This window comes from Stegodyphus dumicola, chromosome 2 (assembly GCF_044657685.1).
Source record: "Stegodyphus dumicola isolate Sdum_Otavi_A_Nest chromosome 2, ASM4465768v1".
Classification (NCBI taxonomy): domain Eukaryota; kingdom Metazoa; phylum Arthropoda; class Arachnida; order Araneae; family Eresidae; genus Stegodyphus; species Stegodyphus dumicola.
The window spans coordinates 161,909,816-161,929,482 of NC_140769.1; the positions used below are offsets into that span (position 1 = coordinate 161,909,816).

Below are 19,667 nucleotides of genomic sequence, written 5' to 3' on the forward strand. Positions count from 1 at the left end.
ACGACGTTGCCAATTTTTTCATTTACATTTTATAATGCTTCTTCAAATTTTTCGTTTACAGCGGCTGCTGTCTCATTCATAGTACTCACAATTTCTCTTTTAGCAGTGGCAATGCTTTCTTTCATTTCAGCAGCTGTAAGATATTTATTTAAACAAACCAATTGTTTTTAAGTTCAGAATCTATGCTGTTATTTCTTCCTTTTCGTTTTCCAGCCAGAATAAAAATATTAGCTCGCGAGTATTTAATGAGGTAGAAACAGATTAAGATAAAGAGGTAAAATAAGGAGATTAAGATAAAGAGGTAAAAAGTGAACTAGCCATATTACTAGTTCACCTTTTACAACAACAGTTTGTCTTTGGCTTTGCTTTCTTCTTGCCGAGCCGATAGTGTTTGTCACGCTTGTGCAGATTAAGAGCCAACTTGCGCTTTACTTATTTCTATATACCCTTTGCGTAATTTAAGTTTTAGTTTAAATTTGAATTCCATACTTTTGAGTATACGTTTAAGTTTAATGCAAAAAATATGAAACTGGGCCCCAAATCATGAAAAATCTTGAACTTTTCTCCAAATTCTCGTGATAATTAGCGTGAAAATAATGCTAATTAATTTACGAAAAAATTATTCGCGGGCCTCTTAAAATTGCTTCAGGTCACATGCGGACCGTAGACCTTCAGTCTGAGACTACAGTGTGCTGGTACTTCTTGTAGTGCAACTGATTTTAGTATGTAAATTTCTGTACTCTGTAAATTTTAGTCTAATGCTTTCTTTATGGTTTCTCTATAAATTTTTGTGAATTCTGTTGTTGTGACGTTTTCTTCTGCAGGTTTCACAAGCAAACAGTGAACTCACAAAAATGTGGAAACTTTAATTGCGCTTTCATATTGTAAGGATTTTATTTTATCCTAACCAATTATTTTTTGCTTTACTTTCCTTTTCCTCCTGATTTCAGTTTCCTGTCGGAGTGTCAATTTTAAATGACTTATTATGCTAATCTATACTTGTTTCAGAAGCAGTATTTAAGCTGCGTTTTAAGAGTTCGAGGAGTAGTAACGGAGTTAATTCCGATGTTTATGCTGCGTGTTTGAAATTAGCTTTCTAGCCGGTGTTAGGCACCTTTCAGTTGATATTGATATTTCTAGGTTCGGCTTTGCTGTGTGCAGTCAATTTACCGTTTAGTTAAGCTAAGGACCCAGTCGTTATCCATTCAAATTTATTAATGTTTTGTTACATTCTTATTTTTCTATTAATTTAAGTTAGCCACACGTGGTGGTGAATTGTGATCATCAAATGCTTGCATCTGTTTATTTTAGTTCGAATAAAAAGGTTATTTAAACCTTCTTCTGCAGTATTTATTATTCGAAGACATAGCGAGCATTCTCTACTTCGTCTTCTTGGTACAGTCCACGTTGTATGCTACCAAAAAGAACATGGAGACTCTCTAATATTTGGAATGGTGTGTAAAGCTCTTGAAATATGCAAAAATATTTTACATTTGACATTTTTTCATACACTTTTATTGCAGATAAAATGATTAATATATTTTCTGTGCGCAATTTAACATATCGAGATCGGTGAGAATATTTTTTGAAGTATATTCTGAAGCTAGTCGCATCTCAAAGAAGTCGACAGCTCTTAAGATAAATTAGCTAAACCGTTTAAGATAAATTATTCTAAAATCACAATTCGTAAAGTTTCTTATTTATTGTCATTATCGGGATGAATTTAATCATTCAAATGGGTCACATTTTATTCTTCTGTAAGGATTTAACTAAAATTTATTGCTTGCCATACATAATGTATGAGAATACTTTCAAACTGATATCTGTGATAAATGCTAACTGTCTGAAGAGTTAAAAATGCTTGGTTTCAAAACAGTTTCAAATAATGATCAATTCCGGGTATAAATATTATGAGAAAACTGGTTCATGAACTAATCTACAGCTTTATCTGTATGCTGAAAAAATATTTCTTTAAATTTATTACATTTTACTTAGAGATTTTATATTTTTTTAAGTATATTATATTTAAATTATAACTTAGGTCAATTACTAATATTTGTAAATACTTATTTTTTGTATTATATAATTCATTGTTTAATTTTTGAATCAATTGAAGTTAGAATTTTAAAGGCAGCACAAATAAAACACAGCGTTTCAATGTATTTCCTTCAAGGCCCTTGTGTGCCTATGTAATTCAATAACATTTGTTTAAGTTACGTCGCCTGCCCAGCCCTCCCGTCCCTTGGCCTTGGTGAGTAGATAGAAGATTTCCTTCTCTAGAAAGACACGCAATAACAGCTTAAGAATAATAGTAGGCTGTTATCTTCATGGAGGTACAGAGACAAAGAAATGTGGGAGAACGTAAAGAATTATGGCATCCCTTCATGCTAGCTTTTCTTGTAAGTAGTTAGCATGAGAAACTAGTAAGTACAAAGCCTGGCGACGTACACTTGATTTTTCACGTTTCTTGTTTCTATAAACCTAATAATCTCTGCAGGGTTTTCTTCAAAATGAAGTTTGAAAAGAATTTAAAAAAAAAACTTTTTTTTTCCTACTTTTGGTGGCTTTATGTTAATAGATTGTAATTATATCGCTCTGGGAAAATATTCTGCTTCTTTTTTGAGACGTACATATAATTGTTTTTGATATCTTTAGTAGATATGTCGAAACCTATTTGGTAACATTGTTGTAATTTATTTCCCCCCCCCCCGACAATAATGAAAGTGATGATGATACTTATGATTGCAGATGAGGCAAGCTAACATTGGGCTTGAAGTGTCTATTTTAAGGGAAAAGACTGAAGACATCCATTATGGAGCGTTTTACTAATGTATTACGTATAAGTATGTATTATAAGGTATTTCTCTCACCTTCGTGGTGTTCTGCACGTTGGGCACGTATTCCAGAGGTCTGCAGTTCGATTCCCGGCAAAGGTGATGCTAATTTTTCATCTTTCCTGCTTCCAAAAAAATACCTAATGTCTCAACAGTGGCTCTCGATGGATGATGATTCTCCACACCCGGGATTTGGCCATTGGGTCCTCTAAAAACCCTTGTAGCCCTTTAAAAGAGGGGGGTAAGTATATAAGGTATTTCTCCCGCCTTCTTGGCATGCCTTTGTGGTGTGGTGGTCTGCACGTTGGGCGCGTATTCCAGAGGTCCGTGGTTCGATTCCCGGCGATGGCGTTGCTAATTTTTCATCTTTCCTGCTTCCAAAAAAAATACTTAATGTCTCTACAGTATACATCGTTTCCCTCATAACTACTTGCCGTTAATTGAAATTTTCGTGCAATTTTTCCAAAACATACGTATAACTATATACTGTGCCCACGAAAGTATTTCCTGACTCTTAGTTTTGAAAGCGTTGGCCGTACACATATACTTACAGCTACAAAAATGTTTTAAATGACTCACAAATTCATATTTTGATATTTTTTAATTTAAAGATATCGATTTCGTAAATATCGCTAAATCTAATTTTTTATATATTCTTCTAGTTCCCATACTTATATTTAAGAAAATTTTGTACTTATTATGAAAAATGTGACACCGAAAGTTTGGCACATGTACGACAAAAATTGACCGAGATATGTAAGTTCAAAATTTACAATATTGATGTCATTTTGAATTTTTATTGAAGGGTCGGTTAATAAATAAATTAGAATAATTCGAGGGCAATTACAGTAAGACCCCGCTTAACGCTGTTTCGTTTAGCGCTGTTTCGGTTTAGCGCTCTTTTATTTCAACCCGGGGATTCTCCGAAATTGTGCGCAGCGCTAGGTTTCCAAATAACATATCCGAAACAGTGTAGTTGTGTTTCTTGCTTGGTGGACGCATTTTTATCATTTGAAACAACATTTGTTGACATTATTGTAAGTTTGTATAATACTATAACGATTAATACAGTGACAAATATTATGATCTTTAGTTTTTATCATGGGTGATAATAAAAAACAAGAAAAGAAAGCAACCAGAAAAAGCATTTCACTGGAAACTCAAATGCTAGTGATTAGAAGATTAGATTCTGGTGAACGTCAATCTCAAATTAGTGCTGCATTGAATTTGGCAACTTCAACAATAAGGACAATTTTTAAGAATAAAGAAAAAATACTGTCATTGGCAACTGCAACTACGTCAAGCTCTGCAACTAGAATTACCCGTTCTAGAAATAACATTATAGAGGAAGTGGAAAAACGACTCTCTATATGGATTGACTACGAAATTGAAAGCAATATGCCATTAAGCCAATCTATCATAATGCCTTCTTCACAAAAAGGCAGAAAATTGGAAACCCAGAATAGACTGAATGATCTGACTGAAAATTTTATTTGTTTTTAAAAGTATATTCGTTTATATTTTTTTTTATTTTTGTAAGAAATAAATGTTTGATTTTATTTTTATTAAAAAAAATTATTCAATTTAATACCTAACCATTTTTTATCCGTCTTCCCCTAACCCCATTATTTACATGTTAAGATAGCCTCGCTTAGCGCTGTTTCGCATTACGCTCTACTTTGATGGAACGTATCATCCGCGTTAAGCGGGGTCTTACTGTATTTTCCCTTAAATGATATTCAATGATATTATTTTATGAATACTAATATTTTAATTTTTAGCCTAAAGGGGTGGTAGCCCAGAGGGTCTATTAGTCTCAAAACGACATTTTGGGGAGTTTCGCTATAAACTGCGAATCACATTTAAACTGTTGCCACCAAATATTATCGCCCTGTATTATATTTAAAGAAACTAAATAAAGAAGAATCTGCATGAATGTAGGTATGTTTCTCGCATAGTAAAAAAAAAAAAAAAAAAAAAAAAAAAAAAACCGTACCTAGAGCCATCAAATTTTGAATAACTTAAGCCTCCATCCCAACATACGCACATGGGCGCCCAACTTTTGAATTATGAATTTGTTTCATTGTGTATTTCACATTTCGTAAAACTTTAACGAATTTTAGATTGACAAATCCAACGATTTCAAAGCAAGCAATGACAACGCTGAACGGGAGGGGGGGGGGTACATTTTTATCTCCAGCGCATGCGACTTTCTACCAGAAATTCGTCAGATATGCTGTTTTAAATATTTTGTGATACTGGGGTTGAACGGAATTTTATGTGGTTTAAGCGCGTAGAACATGATATTTTATAAATGAAGGTAACACACGAAATGTTAAAGAAAACGCCTTTTTGGGTGTAATATGAAATCTGGAAGCTTTCAGATTTTTTAGCCCAAAGGGGTAATTTGCTCAGAAGGGCTATTAATTTCATTTTGGCATTTTGCGTTGATTCACTACAAGCGTTGTTTTACTTTTCAAATTGTTGCCACTAAATATTAGACACTGTATTATATTTAAAGAAATTAAATAATGAAGAATCTACATAAATGTACATATGTTTCTCGCATTGTGATAAAACAACGGTACCTAGAGCCATCAAAATTTGAAAATTTGAATAACATGATCCTCCTGCGAATATGGGCATTTGGAAGCCCTAATTTGGAATTTGAAATTGTTTTATTATCGATTGCATATTTTGTAACACTTCAACGAATTTTTGATTAACAAACTTAACGATTTCAAAGCGAGCAATGACAATATTGTATAGGTGGGGGGGGGGATAATCGGAAATTTTAAAGATATATCTATTTTAATATTATTGTGCGATATTGCTGCTGAATTGAATTTTATGGATTAAGTGTGAAGAACGCGATATTTAATAAATAAAGGCAGCACAGGAAACGTTAAAAAAACGCCTCTTTGAGTGTAATATGAAATCTGAAAGCTTTCAGACTTTTTTTACTTATTTTTATTTTTAATTTTGTTTCATTTTTATTCCGAAAGAAATTTTACACAAGAAATCTAAACACAAGAAGTCTAAAAAGAAGTCTATTTTACACAAGAAGTCTAAAAATATATTACTAATATTCTCATGAAGTTTCATTATTTTTTAGTCACATCTGGTAATCGCAAAAAATTCGTTAAAATACAAATATTTTAAAATTTTAGTTAAAACGAATAACATTGCATTTTGGTTCTTGTTCGATAAACATCGAACAAGAACGTTCCAATACCTGCTTATGTTTTCTGGAACACGAATTCTGTAGGATTATTGAATAAAAGCTCCATTTTGAAAACAAATTGTATTGATGGATACAAGTATTTTTACTATAATCTGCATAGAAATGTTCGTCATGCAATCACTTAACATCAGAAACATTTTTCTAAACGACATTTTATTTTTAGCTACGTACAAATGCAAACATTTCGCTCTTCAATTTGTGTCCGACCCCCCGAATATGCTCCCCGATTTTAATATAAAATATATCGAACAATTTTCATCATATTGGAGTCGAAACTTTTGTGTTTTATTTTTCATAACGAGTACGAAATTTTCCTAAATAGTAGTGTAGAGACTACAGGAACGTCTAGAACACGATTCTTTAAGTTATTCAAAATACTTTTGTGACTGGAAGTATATGTGTCATGCACATACTCGGTAAGGGGATGCTACCGACCAAGCCTTCCGGAAGAAAAGTTTAACCAACAACTTATAGCTGAAAGGAGAGAGGAGAAAATCTGGCAACGAAAAGAAGAAACGTGCTTGATGCGAGAAGGACGGCATGCTCGTGAGAAAAAATTTGAAATTAGTTTGGCTGTATTCCGAGAGTAGAGTTTGTCTTTCTTTCTTTCTTTTTTTTTTTTTTTTTTTTTTTTGTTAAGAACTGAGAGCTGCAATGTATTACTTGTGCGTTTGATGTAAATGTGAATAAAAGCAATATTTTGTGAAAAGTTAATGTGTATTTACAAAATTTAAAAATATAGCTCATGTTATTCTTAAAACTGCATAAGTGTCCCAGTTTATTTCCTGCAAATAGAGTCGACTAATAACATTCATAAATGGATGAAAAACGAACCGACAAAGATGAAAAGATCAAAGGATCAATATATGACAATATGTTTGCGTTTAACAATTGCGAAAATAAAGGCCAGTTAAAGACTTTTGTGTACATGATGTATAATAGAGATATACTGTAGTGCATAAGTATATATTAGACATATATTATACAAAGTTTTACTGATGTAATCATATATAGGTATGTACAATTTTTACCTGAAAACTCACCTACTCATTTCAATTGTCTCACCCTCCCATGCATACGGCTGTGTATTAACGTAGTCTTCAAGAACACTATTTTTTAAATTTTAATACACCCAGTTATAGGTCAGTCATTTATAGTTTATAATTTTAATAGAGAAGATCATGAAAGTGTTAATGCTGTAAATTGTACCTAAGGTTGAATAGACGTAAATGAGGACATTTTCTTGATCTATTGAAGGAAACAGTGTTACATCAGCTGTGAAAATATTGCGCAGTCTTCCTCAAGTAATTTTGTGTTTTAAAGAAAAATTCTACATATAACAACAACAGCAATAATAAACACACTTTTGACAACAATTCAACAATATTCATTTATTTATACACGAGCACCATAAATTGGCCGACATTTATAGAACTTTACAAAAAAGAGAACGGCCAGCGCAAAATGCTTCATAAGCTCCAAAGTCTTACAATTCATAAAAGAAAAAATTTTTTTCTTTTATAATTTCTCAGAAAAAAACATCGAACAAGAATGTATAAGTAGCAAACACATACTATAAATATATCTTGGGAAAACATCATTTCACTGGATTGGGTTATGAATTCACAAGAAAAAGCACCAAGAAGTACAAGTAGTTCCAGTACGTTATTTTCACATTACGGGAGCCTTTTTCTATTCTTTCTCTTTCTAAAAAAGAAAACATTCGAAGGTTCGTTTGCAGTACCTTTTAAAAACTTTATGCGCGAGGGAAAAAAATGGTTGTGAGATTCGTAATAGCTATTCTTCGAATATTATGTAATTATATACACAATTCCATTTTCATGCAGTACTGTATTATTGTAGTCAACAGGCTCAGAGATTTGATATCAGTTTTATGCAATGCTTCTAATCATTTTGAATATTACTTGAACTTGGTGGTAACAGGAAAATATGCATTCAAAGAGATCGAGTTTTTGTAAGAAAAGTTCTCCACGAAAGCATCTTTTCTACCACAAAGGGAAGAATAAAATAAATGGTTACTATATAACTAAATGAATATTATTAACGTTAATGTTACGTATACTATAACTTATAAGCTTTATATTGGTTAACCCACTATTTTATTATTTTATCTGTTTTATGATTTCTATTTCAGTCAGCTATAACCGGAATGAAAGTTAGCTACGTATATGTATGAACATACTTTTTGAAAGTTAAGGCGAGAGCTTTGGCAGTGAAGCTGAACTTAATGCAAACGTTGTTTAAATCTTCTTCCGAGCTGGAGTTGTTTTGATAGATGGGGCGATAAGTGTCAGAAGTAAATTTAGGAAGTATTGGTTTACTTATCATGTTAATGCAATTTTTAAATGAAATTTACATTTATGAGTCAATAAGATTCTGGAAATGTACTCAACACAGTTATTTCAAGATTATCATTTAACTGGGCAATACATTTATATATCATATTATACACCGATTTTTTTCCCATTCATGTAAAAGTAGAAAAAATTGCACGAAATCAAATTTTTGAGAGCATTGATAAGCTGTTTAAGAAGATTTAAACTTCGGTAAAAGATTTTTGTTTGGATTACGGAATAGTATCGATTTGTAGCATTTTTTTAAAGAAATTCGTACAAAAAGTATTATAAAAATTATTTAAATATAAAAATATTTTAAAAATTATACTAGAAATTAAGAAAATAATGGGAATAAATCTGAAATTCGCGAATTTACTCGATTTTTGTGGTAAAATATAATATTTGCACAATCTTAGAATGTCCTCTAAAATTAGTGACGATAATTTGCACAGCGATGAAGTTACTGTCCTAATTAATATTATAAAGTTACATAATTCGCGACAGGAAAGAATATGAAAGCAAGGTTTTCACCACCAAAAAGCAAATATGTCGCATACAAATAATGTTTACCGCAGCAAGAAAACATTTGTTGTTATCTTCTGAACGAAACATACATATTTCTACCTCGTGCATTCATGCCTCTATGGTAAGTAACAGATCTAAAAGCAGCAATTTTTGCTCTAGTAATATCTTTGTTTTTTAAATAAACCAGAAAGCCATTGAAACAATAAATCAGCAAATTTGACTTTCCAGGACGGCATTATTTCTACTTCTTTTGAAATTTCATATTTTATCCTGCAGATTTGCAGTTGCTTATGAACTGGACTGAATAAAACTGAATTTTTTAAATTTGATGGTAGCTTCGTACTGTAATTTGGAAAATAATTTGATAGCCGAACGAGAATAATTTGTGGGTAAAATAGTTTCGGTTTAGATAACGGTTCTTCACTTAACAAGTCCCTACTTATATGTTTGCATGTCCATGGTAAAACTTCTCCCATGTTTCATAAAATGCATTAATAATATTTTCCCATTAAGTTTATATTAAGTCTCTCTTTGGACTATTTTTTGGATGCCTGAAAAAGCGAGATGAGTAGAGAAGAATGATAAGTCCTTAATCGCTTTTATACTACATTGCTAAATGTGACATTTTTATCGTGAACTTGAAATTTTCCCTGTCGACACAAGCACCGTTGCGTTTTGTATGCAATAAACTTTATTTGTGGTGTAAAAGACATCATCAGAAGATTACTGGAAAGCCGAGCTGTTTCTTGTTATTCACTTATAATAATTTTCTGAGACAGCGATTCACCTGTAAGTGTCAAGCCATAAGAGTTAAATGAAAGAAATCCCTTCTGGAAATATTTACAGCACCCATTATTACACGATACAAGCCAATCAAGTTTCTTCATCAACATTCAGAAATATTATGGAAATATGATGTTAAGAACTAAAAGATGCACCATAATGATCCACTCAGCTCCGAAGTAGGCAGTCAGATAAATGTGTAATCTTTCATAGTTTGTTTCATTTAGTTGAGATGCTGCCAATCAGCTGAGATTTTTAATTGCATCATTAGGAACAATTCGAAACAGACATCACATAATGTAACAGGTGAAAGAAGTGTTTCATAAATGACAGCTTTTCATTGACAGTTTCGGTTATATGGATTTCACAAGATTGATAAATGACGTAATCATTGTTGAAGTTCTTAAACAGATAAATGGTTAGTTTAATAATATGACATGAAAGACATGCAATCAGACAATCAAAGTTTATTTCTAATTCCTTTTGCAATAAGTTTCTTTTACAGTATCTATAATTTTCCTAGAAAATACTTAAATATGGTTAATAGGGAAAATGTATGGACCCTGAAGCACTTTTTCGTCAGGAGGTTATATGTAAGATGGCGAATCGCAAGTACTTCAGCAAAGCAGAACTGCAAGTACTCCAGCAACATATACGACTACGTGATACTTACAATGTACTGCAAAGTTCCTTTTCATGCCATCTTTAGATTTAGATTCAGGTGTTCTCTTTTATTATAACCACATCATTCAAATATTGAGGAATGAATGATATCAGTTATAAAAAATCTGCCATAAGATAACTCGCATAACGGAGCAGTTGAATAATCCACGACTTAGCGACCACTTATGATGGATGCTCTGAAATTATGTATATGATGATGAATCTGTTGGAATGCTATGAATTGGGATTATTTCAATAGCACTAAATCCTGATAGGTGCTATTGGATGCAACGGTCTATACCTTGCTGTCTTCCTCGATGTTACGATAAGTTGCACCATGACACTCGTTCTGTAAAACCGCTTCTGATTTTCCTTCAGAAGAATACTTTTTCAGTAGTTGGAAACTTGAGACAACAACTAAGAAGGGTTGAAATCATATCATTCACGAAAATTGTTGTCCTCGCAGTTGCTCTTTTTAATACTTGAATCAAAATCCACGGCATTAAATGGGCCTGGTTAGGAAAATCCCGAAATAGCTATGAAATTGCACAAAGACGACTGGAATGGAAGGAACCTACACGTGTTGTGGCCTGGGATTCTTTCCTGTTGCCCGGAAGAGGGAATAGGTACTGTGCGCAGCCACAACCTGGCTTTTGTTGTCTTTCTTAACACTTCCACTGGTGGTGGCTGTGCTGGAAGTCGTCGTACCCTTGGTGACCTGACGCGTAAGAAGCCGGCTCCTTACGCGCGAGCAGCGCAGTAGCCTGATGACGGAGCTTCGAAATTTGGAGGAGATTACATTATAAAGGATGGGGTTGAGGGCAGAATTCATGTAGAGCAAGAGTCTGCAGAAGTAAAGGAGGTTATAATAAGTCTCCATGCCCAAGGACTCTACGCTTTCTGAAGAAGTGAGGATTATCCAGACAGTGAAGACCCTGTAAACAGTTTAAATGAATTTATTAGTTACACAAATGATTTTATAAAAATTATTTTCATTGCGAGTTTCAGAATTGTAAACCACACTGTGAGTCAAACCTCGTTTTAACAGCGTCTCCTGAGAGTCTTGACAAAAGTAATTTTAAAAGCAGGGCGATGGTGTTACCTAATAGGCAGGGAAATCATCTAACTACAAAGCTATGCGGAATGAAAAAATAAAAAGTTCTGGGCTGAAGAAAAGGCAGTTTAAAATAAATATCAACACTCAATTTGTAATGCAAAATATTCAATTAATAACATTTAACATAATTAATATAATTAAAATACAAGTAAATTATAATATTATTTTAAAAAATTGTTTACATAGTTTTATATTTAACATACATCGTAATAACTAATATAATTAAATTTAAATAACAGTATTGATCTTAAAATTATCCACATCTTTACTATGTAAAAGACAGGACAGAAATTTGAATTAATTAATTAAATAATAATAACTTGGATTCCTTATTTAAAGATATCTGTGGTACAGAAGTGTTTTATTTTGATTTAAAAAGTTAAGAAATCTCTTAAAGTTATTATCACGTTTAAAATATCCTTTAGTAGATCGAACGTTAAACTCAAAAATCTTCTTACTGCACCTAAAATATACAATATGTCAATTTTAAGTACTACATTTTTCTTTGATGTTCCATGATGTATTCGTAACGTCAAAAACTTCTCTGGTTAATTGTCTTTAAATCAAAGACTATAGTAAAGGAAAATGAATTATTTCCTGCCTTTCTGAACCGTATGAACTATAGAAAGGTAAATAAAGAGGATTAAAGCTACACTAGCTAAAGTAGGTATCCTTTCAGTTCCTTTCAGTTAGTGGTTCAACTAACGTTAAATTAATACAGCTAAACTATTCGGATATGGTTAAAAGATGAGTAATTGATTAAAATGTGCGATGCAGACAAATATTATGTTACATTTTATGTAAATAGGTTCACTCTCATCATTAATGTTTATACGTGGCATGATAGACACCTGTGGTACACTCAGAATGTGACACGGTGCTACTTTGGTAGACTCAGAATTTGGCGATTTTTCTTTGGCGAGTAATACAACTTATGGTAAACCCATTGCTGGATAAGTTATTTATGGTAACCGATACTTTGTTGTCATTTTATTAAAAAATAATGAGTTTTATTATGCATAACTTCCGTGTTTTAAATATTATTTATGACTTCTAAATATTAAAAATCAATTTAATTTTACATTTTTATTTGAAATAAAAATTTTGTTGTTTATAATATTTTATATAATTTTATGTTGTTGATGATGTAATCAATGACGTCACCTTACTTAAAAAGTAATTGGTTTTATTAATATCTATAAATTTAATCTAATGTTTTAAACATTATTTATGGCTGTTAAATATTAAAATACAATTTAATTTTGCATTTGTTTTAAAAATGATTTTATTATGAATGATTATTTAAATAATTTTAATTCTATGCGTGATGTAATCAGCTCCCTGATTGGTTACTGAATATTTGTGCATTACCGCGCCATTTTAAAATTTTATTATTCATCTCTTCGAATTCGTCAGATTTCAAATGGAATGGATATCTCTGTTTTGAAGATGAATGTTGTTATTGGTAATTACCAAGAATTATTGGTATCGGAATAAAAAAATTGCCTTTTGAGACCTTATTTTGGCCAACCTGTCTTTCCTAATCAAAGATTTATTTATAAATTGTTAATAGCGTCAGAGGAAACTTATTTAAAATTTTTGGAGGAAACCTCGCTAATTGCCTCTTCAATGAAGTGCGAGATATGTGGATAACAGATGAAGATGGTTAAAAGAGCCGATTCAATTATGATTTCGATTTTTTTGTGGTACTTATCAATAAACAAGAGGTTAAATTACTCAAAAAAATGTAAGTACATATTTTTCTTTTATTTTATAATTGTATACTTCAATTTTTGTTAAAAAATTAATACACTATTTTCAAAAATTGCTGAGATAATTATTGTCACATATGTTTTAATGTTAATTATATTTTATATAACGTATTTTAAAGTATTTGAATTTAATAATATTCTAATTCTTTTAAATGTTGGTAGGATGGTTTTTAATTCGATATTCAATTTCAGTAATATTTTAATCTAATTAAACGTTAGCACAATGTTTTTATAGAGGTGTTTTTATTCTCTTTTTTGCTATATGAAAGTAATAATAGCCTTACTTAGTATTTTATACTCATAGTAAATGTATTTATTTACACTTGCCTGCCATCTTAAAAAACGACATTTTCAACAAAAAATTAATCCATTACTTTTAACGATATTTATTTTTTTTAAGTTTCGAATACTTTACTATGCGTAAAAACAGCGTTTTTCAAAATGGCTGAAGATTGTAAAAATCACGCCAACAATTGCGCCAACGTAAATCGCCAAAAATCCGTGCAACCGTCTACCAAAGTAGCACCTGTGACACTATATAAACATATATTAATAACCGATTTAGAAAAACTTTTTTCTTCTGAACTGTACTTGATCCATAGTGCTATACCGTGTTTTTTAATCCTCCAAAACTTACTACTTGTGTGCAGGACATCAGATCTTATATCTAAAATGGAACGGGTTTGTCAGATATTTCAGCGACATTCCTTGTTGCAGCGTCTGCAAGTTCGTTACCTTTTTTGCCGAGTAGTTCGATCCGGGTTCGAAACCCGGCGAATGGGCTGGATGCATGGGAGGTTTCGTAGTTTTCCCTATGGGTAACATGAATACGAGCCAGCCAGTTTTCTTTAGGAAGTTCTTCATGAAGGCATCCCTCCCTTAGGTTGATAGCCCTCGCGTGTTTTGCTGTAAACCAACCAAACCTTTGTTGCCGAAATATTTATCTTCACTACGATTAAGAATATCATATTGTTACGAATTTTGTATTTAGTTAGATATTTTTAGTAGAATTGTAATTAAAATTGTTTTATTTCCCCGTGCAATGCAGGGCGTGATAAATTTTAAGAGAAAGCTACGCCGAAAAAGTAAAAATATAAGAACACGTGCTTTTAGCATTGAATAGATGGATATCTCTTTAATTTGGATTGAAATTGAATAAATGTAATTGATTACTGTGTTAACTGTAACCGTAATTCCATCCCCCTGTTGGTTTCCAGAAAACCCGAAAAGCAAAGAAATTACTAGAATTCTCTCGCGACCGACTGAAAGCTTTAAAAAGCCGGAGAGAGACATCTCAGCTTAGTTGCTTAGTTACTGTTAATGCGATTTGTTTAGTTCCGCGTAAACAGTTATATCTGAATTAGCTTTCTCTTTTTCTATGAACTGCGTTGTATTTTATTTTAACTTTTTTTTGGTAGTTTAAAGTATAACTACTTTGGTTGGACAGAAAACCAGCTTAATTATCTCCTCCAAGTTGCTTTCACCAAAGAAGTGACCTTCTTTTATCAAAGAAAGGGAGTATTAAGTATAAATTATTTTTGTCGATTTAATAAGACCCTTGTTGTGATATGTTTATAATATTCTTGCTACATTTAGGCATATATTAATCATTACACATACAATGGAACCTCGAGATACGAGTTTATTTCGTTCCAGCATTAAGCTCGTATAGCGAATTTCTTGTATTTAGAAACAAACTTCCTTACTGAAAAAAAAAATGGAACTCTGGTTAATCCGTTCTGCACCCCAAAACATCTCATTACCATCTTATCTTCAGTCAACGTACCTGGTGTTTTCCGGAGAAGGTCCAAGTACAGATTCTTAATCTTAGCGCAAATGATAGCTTCTGACAACGAATCGCCTTTTAACTGCTTCTCGTTAATCCACTAAAACAACAGCTTCTGGGAGTTTTGGACGGTGCTTGGAAGTAACGGAAACTCCTTTGGCTACATCAAGTTTCTTAATTTCTTCCGTCTTCTTCAGAATAGTGCAGATAATCGATGTCGAACGGCCGCAAGGCTTTGCCAATTCCATCATTCTTGCACCACGCCTTATGTTTACCTATGATTTCTTTCTTAATTTCAATGGCCACAGTTTCCTTCTTTTTCTTTGCAGTGCTATCTGAGGCAACAATCTTCTTGGGAGGCATTGTGAAATAATTATTTTCACATTAAATGTAAAAAACAATTAACTCCCGAGCGCACAAACACGTAGATCAAAGAATACTGAGTGATCTGACGAGGAGTTCCTCGAGTCCAGCCGGACGGGGAAACACGCTATGCATATCAACAGCCTGGCTCGTTGCTCGTTACTCGAGTCAATGCTAGTATTTAGAGACGGATGTTTCGCTCATACTTTCCTCGTATCTCGAATTTCTCGTATATAGAGGTGCTCGTATCTCAAGGTTTCACTGTATAAAAATTATCACATATTAACTCAGCGATCATTCAAAATGTCATGATGTACCTGAAGGGCAGAAGGCAGATGAAGAAACTCAGGACAACAGCAATCAGCATGAAGACGACCTGTTTGCGGGCTCTCATCTGGTTTTCTTCGCTGGAGGATCCTAGCATCCTTTGGCCCAGCATGAGATGCTTGGCAATATAGCAGTATACAACCAGAAGGATGAGGAAGGGCACCAGAAACAAAAAGCCGATCACACTCAGGTAGTAGAACTGTTGCCAGCGCTTGTTGACCATTTGTAAGCAGACAGGGACCATTGAGCCGTCGATGTATTCTGCCATGTGGTAGTTGACGGTCAAGAGTACGGGACTGGTGAGAAGAGCTGCCACTAACCAGATGATCACGATGATGGCCACCGCCCTCATCTGCGTGCAAGTGTAGCCTGCCTTCAATGGTTGGCAAATGGCATAATAACGCTCGAAGCTGATGGCTAGAATGGTAAGGATGGAGCCGTGAGCCGCTAGCATCTCCACGTACGGGACTGCTTTGCCTGTAAAATAAATTTCTTTAAGTATATCAATACATAAATATTGCCAAAGTATCAAATTTTATTGAATTATGGTGTATAAAGATTTGTAACTCAAACTGGAAGAAAAACACACCAATTTAAAGTTTAAAATCAGACAAAAAAGCGACGTTCGTTTGGCGTAGAATTTGGATAAAAATCTATCGGTTTCGAAAGCAATCACTTTCCTTCAATAGCAAAATGTTTTCTGAAAATAGTAGGAGTGAAAACCCATTTTATATCGAAAGTATTGGGCAGAGCAAAACGGAAACGAACGTAGCTACATCTGCCGGGGAATTTTCATTGCTATTTTCCTCACCAGTTGTCATTTACATTTGCATTTTTTTTTGCTACATCTATTGTTTTGGATATAAAAAAGGATTGTCCCCATTCACTTTTTTTGACAAATAAATAAATAAATAATAAGTAATAAAGATAAATAATGAATAATAAGCTTTCAACTTTCAGATTTTATATTACGCTCAAACAGGTGTTTTTTTCATTTACAAACACATAAACATTTTGAGTGCACTTGGGCCAACGCCATTATGAGCTAAAAATATTCAAAAACTGCATATCTTAGAATTTCCTATAGACAGTCTCGCGCGCTGAAGATAAAATGTTTTTTTTTTTTTTTTTTTTCCTACAGTGTTCCCACTGCTCGCTTTTAAATTGTTGAATTTTTAATCAATTCACTACACTTTTAAAAAATATGAAATACACCCAATAAAACACATTCCAAGTTCTGTCTTCCAGGTACCTATGTTCGGTTAGAGGACTACGTTATTCAGAATTTGATGGCTCTAGGTACCGTCGTTTTTTTACAATCCGAGAAACATACATACATTCATGAGATTCTTAGTTTCTTTATATATAATACAGGGTGATAATATTTTGTGGCAACAGTTTGAAAAGTGATTCAGCGGTCTCAGTGATTCATCGTAAAATGCTGTTTCGAGACTAATAGCCCTTCTGGGCTAAAAGTTATTGGTTTTGAAAAAAGGGGATCTCTGTCTGATCGTCCTTGAAATCAATACAGTTTTATTCAAAATCTACGCCAAACAAAGGTAGCATTTATGCCAAATTTTAAAAGTTTATAAATTATATAGGCCATATAAACAATAACGGGAACAATTAAACTACTATAATAAGCTTTTCTGCTTCCGTCCCCAGGAACATAGCATTGACATTATTTGAATAACAGCTCTTAAAAAAAAGATTGACACAAAATGTTTATGGGCATTCTTTCTTATATTTCAACAAAAGCATAGACGTCAAATAACAAAAATCAGCCTTATATTTTAAAATTTTCACAGGACTAGTTTCGATGGTTTTACCGAACCGTCATCCTCAGCTGCAAAAGCGCAAATGAAAGAGGTATAGTGATTAGATAAGATAAGAAAGAATGGACAGGAGTTAAGCTACTGTCGCCATCTATTGATGAAACGAGAACTAAAACATAATTTCCTTAAAGGCTGAAGACAAAGATGGATTGGAATTAGAGTCGTTCACTAGAACAGAAAGAATTTTTTGATTGTGAAACGCCTCTAGAAAATCTAATTCACCAATGGAAGATGTTTTTTGAATAATTTTGGCTGCAGAAAAGTTGAAAGTGTGATTTTCGGACCAATAATGCTGAGCAACAGAAGACCTCTGTGTTTCCTTTTTTCTAACATATGCCTCATGTTACTTAGCGCAAAATTTTAAGATGGCACCAGTAGCTTAACTCCTGCCCATTCTTTCTTATCTTATCTTATCTAGTCAATATATCTCGTTCATTTGCGCTTTTGCAGCTGAGGATGATGGTTCGGTAAAACCATCGAAACTAGTCCTGTGAAAATTTGAAAATATAAGGCTGATTTTTTTTGTTTGACTTCTAAATTAATACTTGTTCGGCATGTTATTGTATCTTAAACACAATTAACACGTGAAATAATTTTAAAAGAAAAAATATTTATTATTATTTTTTAACTTAAACACGAATAAGTTGTATCATTCAACAGTTCTAAATAAAATAATAAAAAATTCTAAATGCCATTCCTAAATGCCTAAATTCCTCAATTTCTAAATGCCAGCTGGCCGAGTGCTTTCCTACTATTCGCTATGTAGAAAAGCTTGCAGAGTCATTAGAATTTTTGATACAGGAGACGTGAAAACTGTGCAGTGCTCTCGCCGGGACTCGGACCTGGACCTCTCGAAAACGCGCCGAGTGTGCTACCGTGACACAGCGAAGGCACGTTGAAAGGATGGAGAAAATACCTTACATACTCTCCCTTTTAAAAGGCGACTGGGTATTAGGAAACTCAATCGTCAGATCCTGATAGTGACGAATTATCGGCTACTACCTTTCAGTTCGGGTGCCACTCTAAATTCCTTAATTTATTTCGAATGTCAGAAAGATGAAAAATGAGCAATCCCCTCCCCGAGACTCGAACCTGGATCTCTCGCATACGCGTCGAGGTTCCAATCACACAACGAAGGCATGCAAAAAGGAAAGAGAAAATATAAGCTTTTCGATTTCTTTTAGACCATCTGTATGAGAATCATGTCTATAATTTTTATATTAATTTAATGTTACCGTCTTCAGTTTTAGAGCAAAAGAATAAACTTATACAGAGGAATTTCAGAACTATTTTATTAGCTACTTCTAACAATTCGTAACGTGCAAAAAAGACAAAGTGATTTTGTAATTGTTAAGAAACTCCCTTAAGTCCCCCACGGACCATGCAACAAGATGTGATATTCGAATCAGTATTCCCCCGCATTCTTTTATTTTCTGAGGATAAATAATTAGGAAGCGACAGTGATTTATGACACTCGTACCTTGGGGACGGAAGCTTCGATTGATATTTGACTTTTATGAATTCATCTTCATCTTTTCACGACAATACAAGAGACAGAGAAAAAGTTCAAATGGAGCAACGGACATCATTTTGATTGTCGCAGAAAGAAATAGCTAATCCATTGCTTGTTAGAGGTTAAGGAACCTTATTTTAATGCCATAAAGCTCTGAAATACTGTAAAATAGGTTTCTGAAATTGTTGTGCAAATAAAGGATTCTGTTGCAATGAGTGAATTTGCGCAAACCCCTCTACTCAACAAAGACCGAAAGTGGATTTCGGATGCAATAGTGAGATCCTGAATGACCTTCACTTTCGCGATGATTAATATTCACAGTGCAAATAAATCTTCTTCATATATATGAGATGTTGTTTTGTATTGTAGAGACATTAGGTTATTTTGATGCTGGAGACGTAAAAAATGAGCAATGCCGTCGGCGGCAGTCGAACCTCGGATTTGTCGAACACGCGCCAGTGTGCTGACCACTACACCACGAAGGCACGCTCAGAAGGCGGGAGAAATACCTTACATACTCTCCCTTTTAAAGAGCGACTGGGGATAAG

General features: G+C 33.3%; 1 protein-coding gene across 1 annotated transcript; it reads right to left on the bottom strand.

The window, feature by feature from the left end:
* Window positions 1–7,454: 7,454 nt before the first annotated feature.
* Window positions 7,455–16,268, bottom strand: ETHR (ecdysis triggering hormone receptor). The gene is made up of 2 exons (XM_085811392.1): window positions 15,762–16,268; window positions 7,455–11,341 (listed from the first exon to the last, which is right to left on the bottom strand). The coding sequence occupies exons 1-2, from the start codon at window positions 16,223–16,225 to the stop codon at window positions 10,981–10,983; spliced, it is 825 nt and encodes a 274-aa protein (XP_085667518.1). The 5' UTR covers window positions 16,226–16,268; the 3' UTR covers window positions 7,455–10,980.
* Window positions 16,269–19,667: the final 3,399 nt, after the last annotated feature.

Coding starts and splice junctions, on each gene's coding strand:
- ETHR (XM_085811392.1), bottom strand. CDS start 16,225: ATGCTAGCGGCTCACGGCTCCATCCTTACCATTCTAGCCATCAGCTTC. Junction 11,342..15,761: donor ATCTGCCTTCTGCCCTTCAG/GTACATCATGAC, acceptor AACTGTTTACAG/GGTCTTCACTGTCTGGATAA.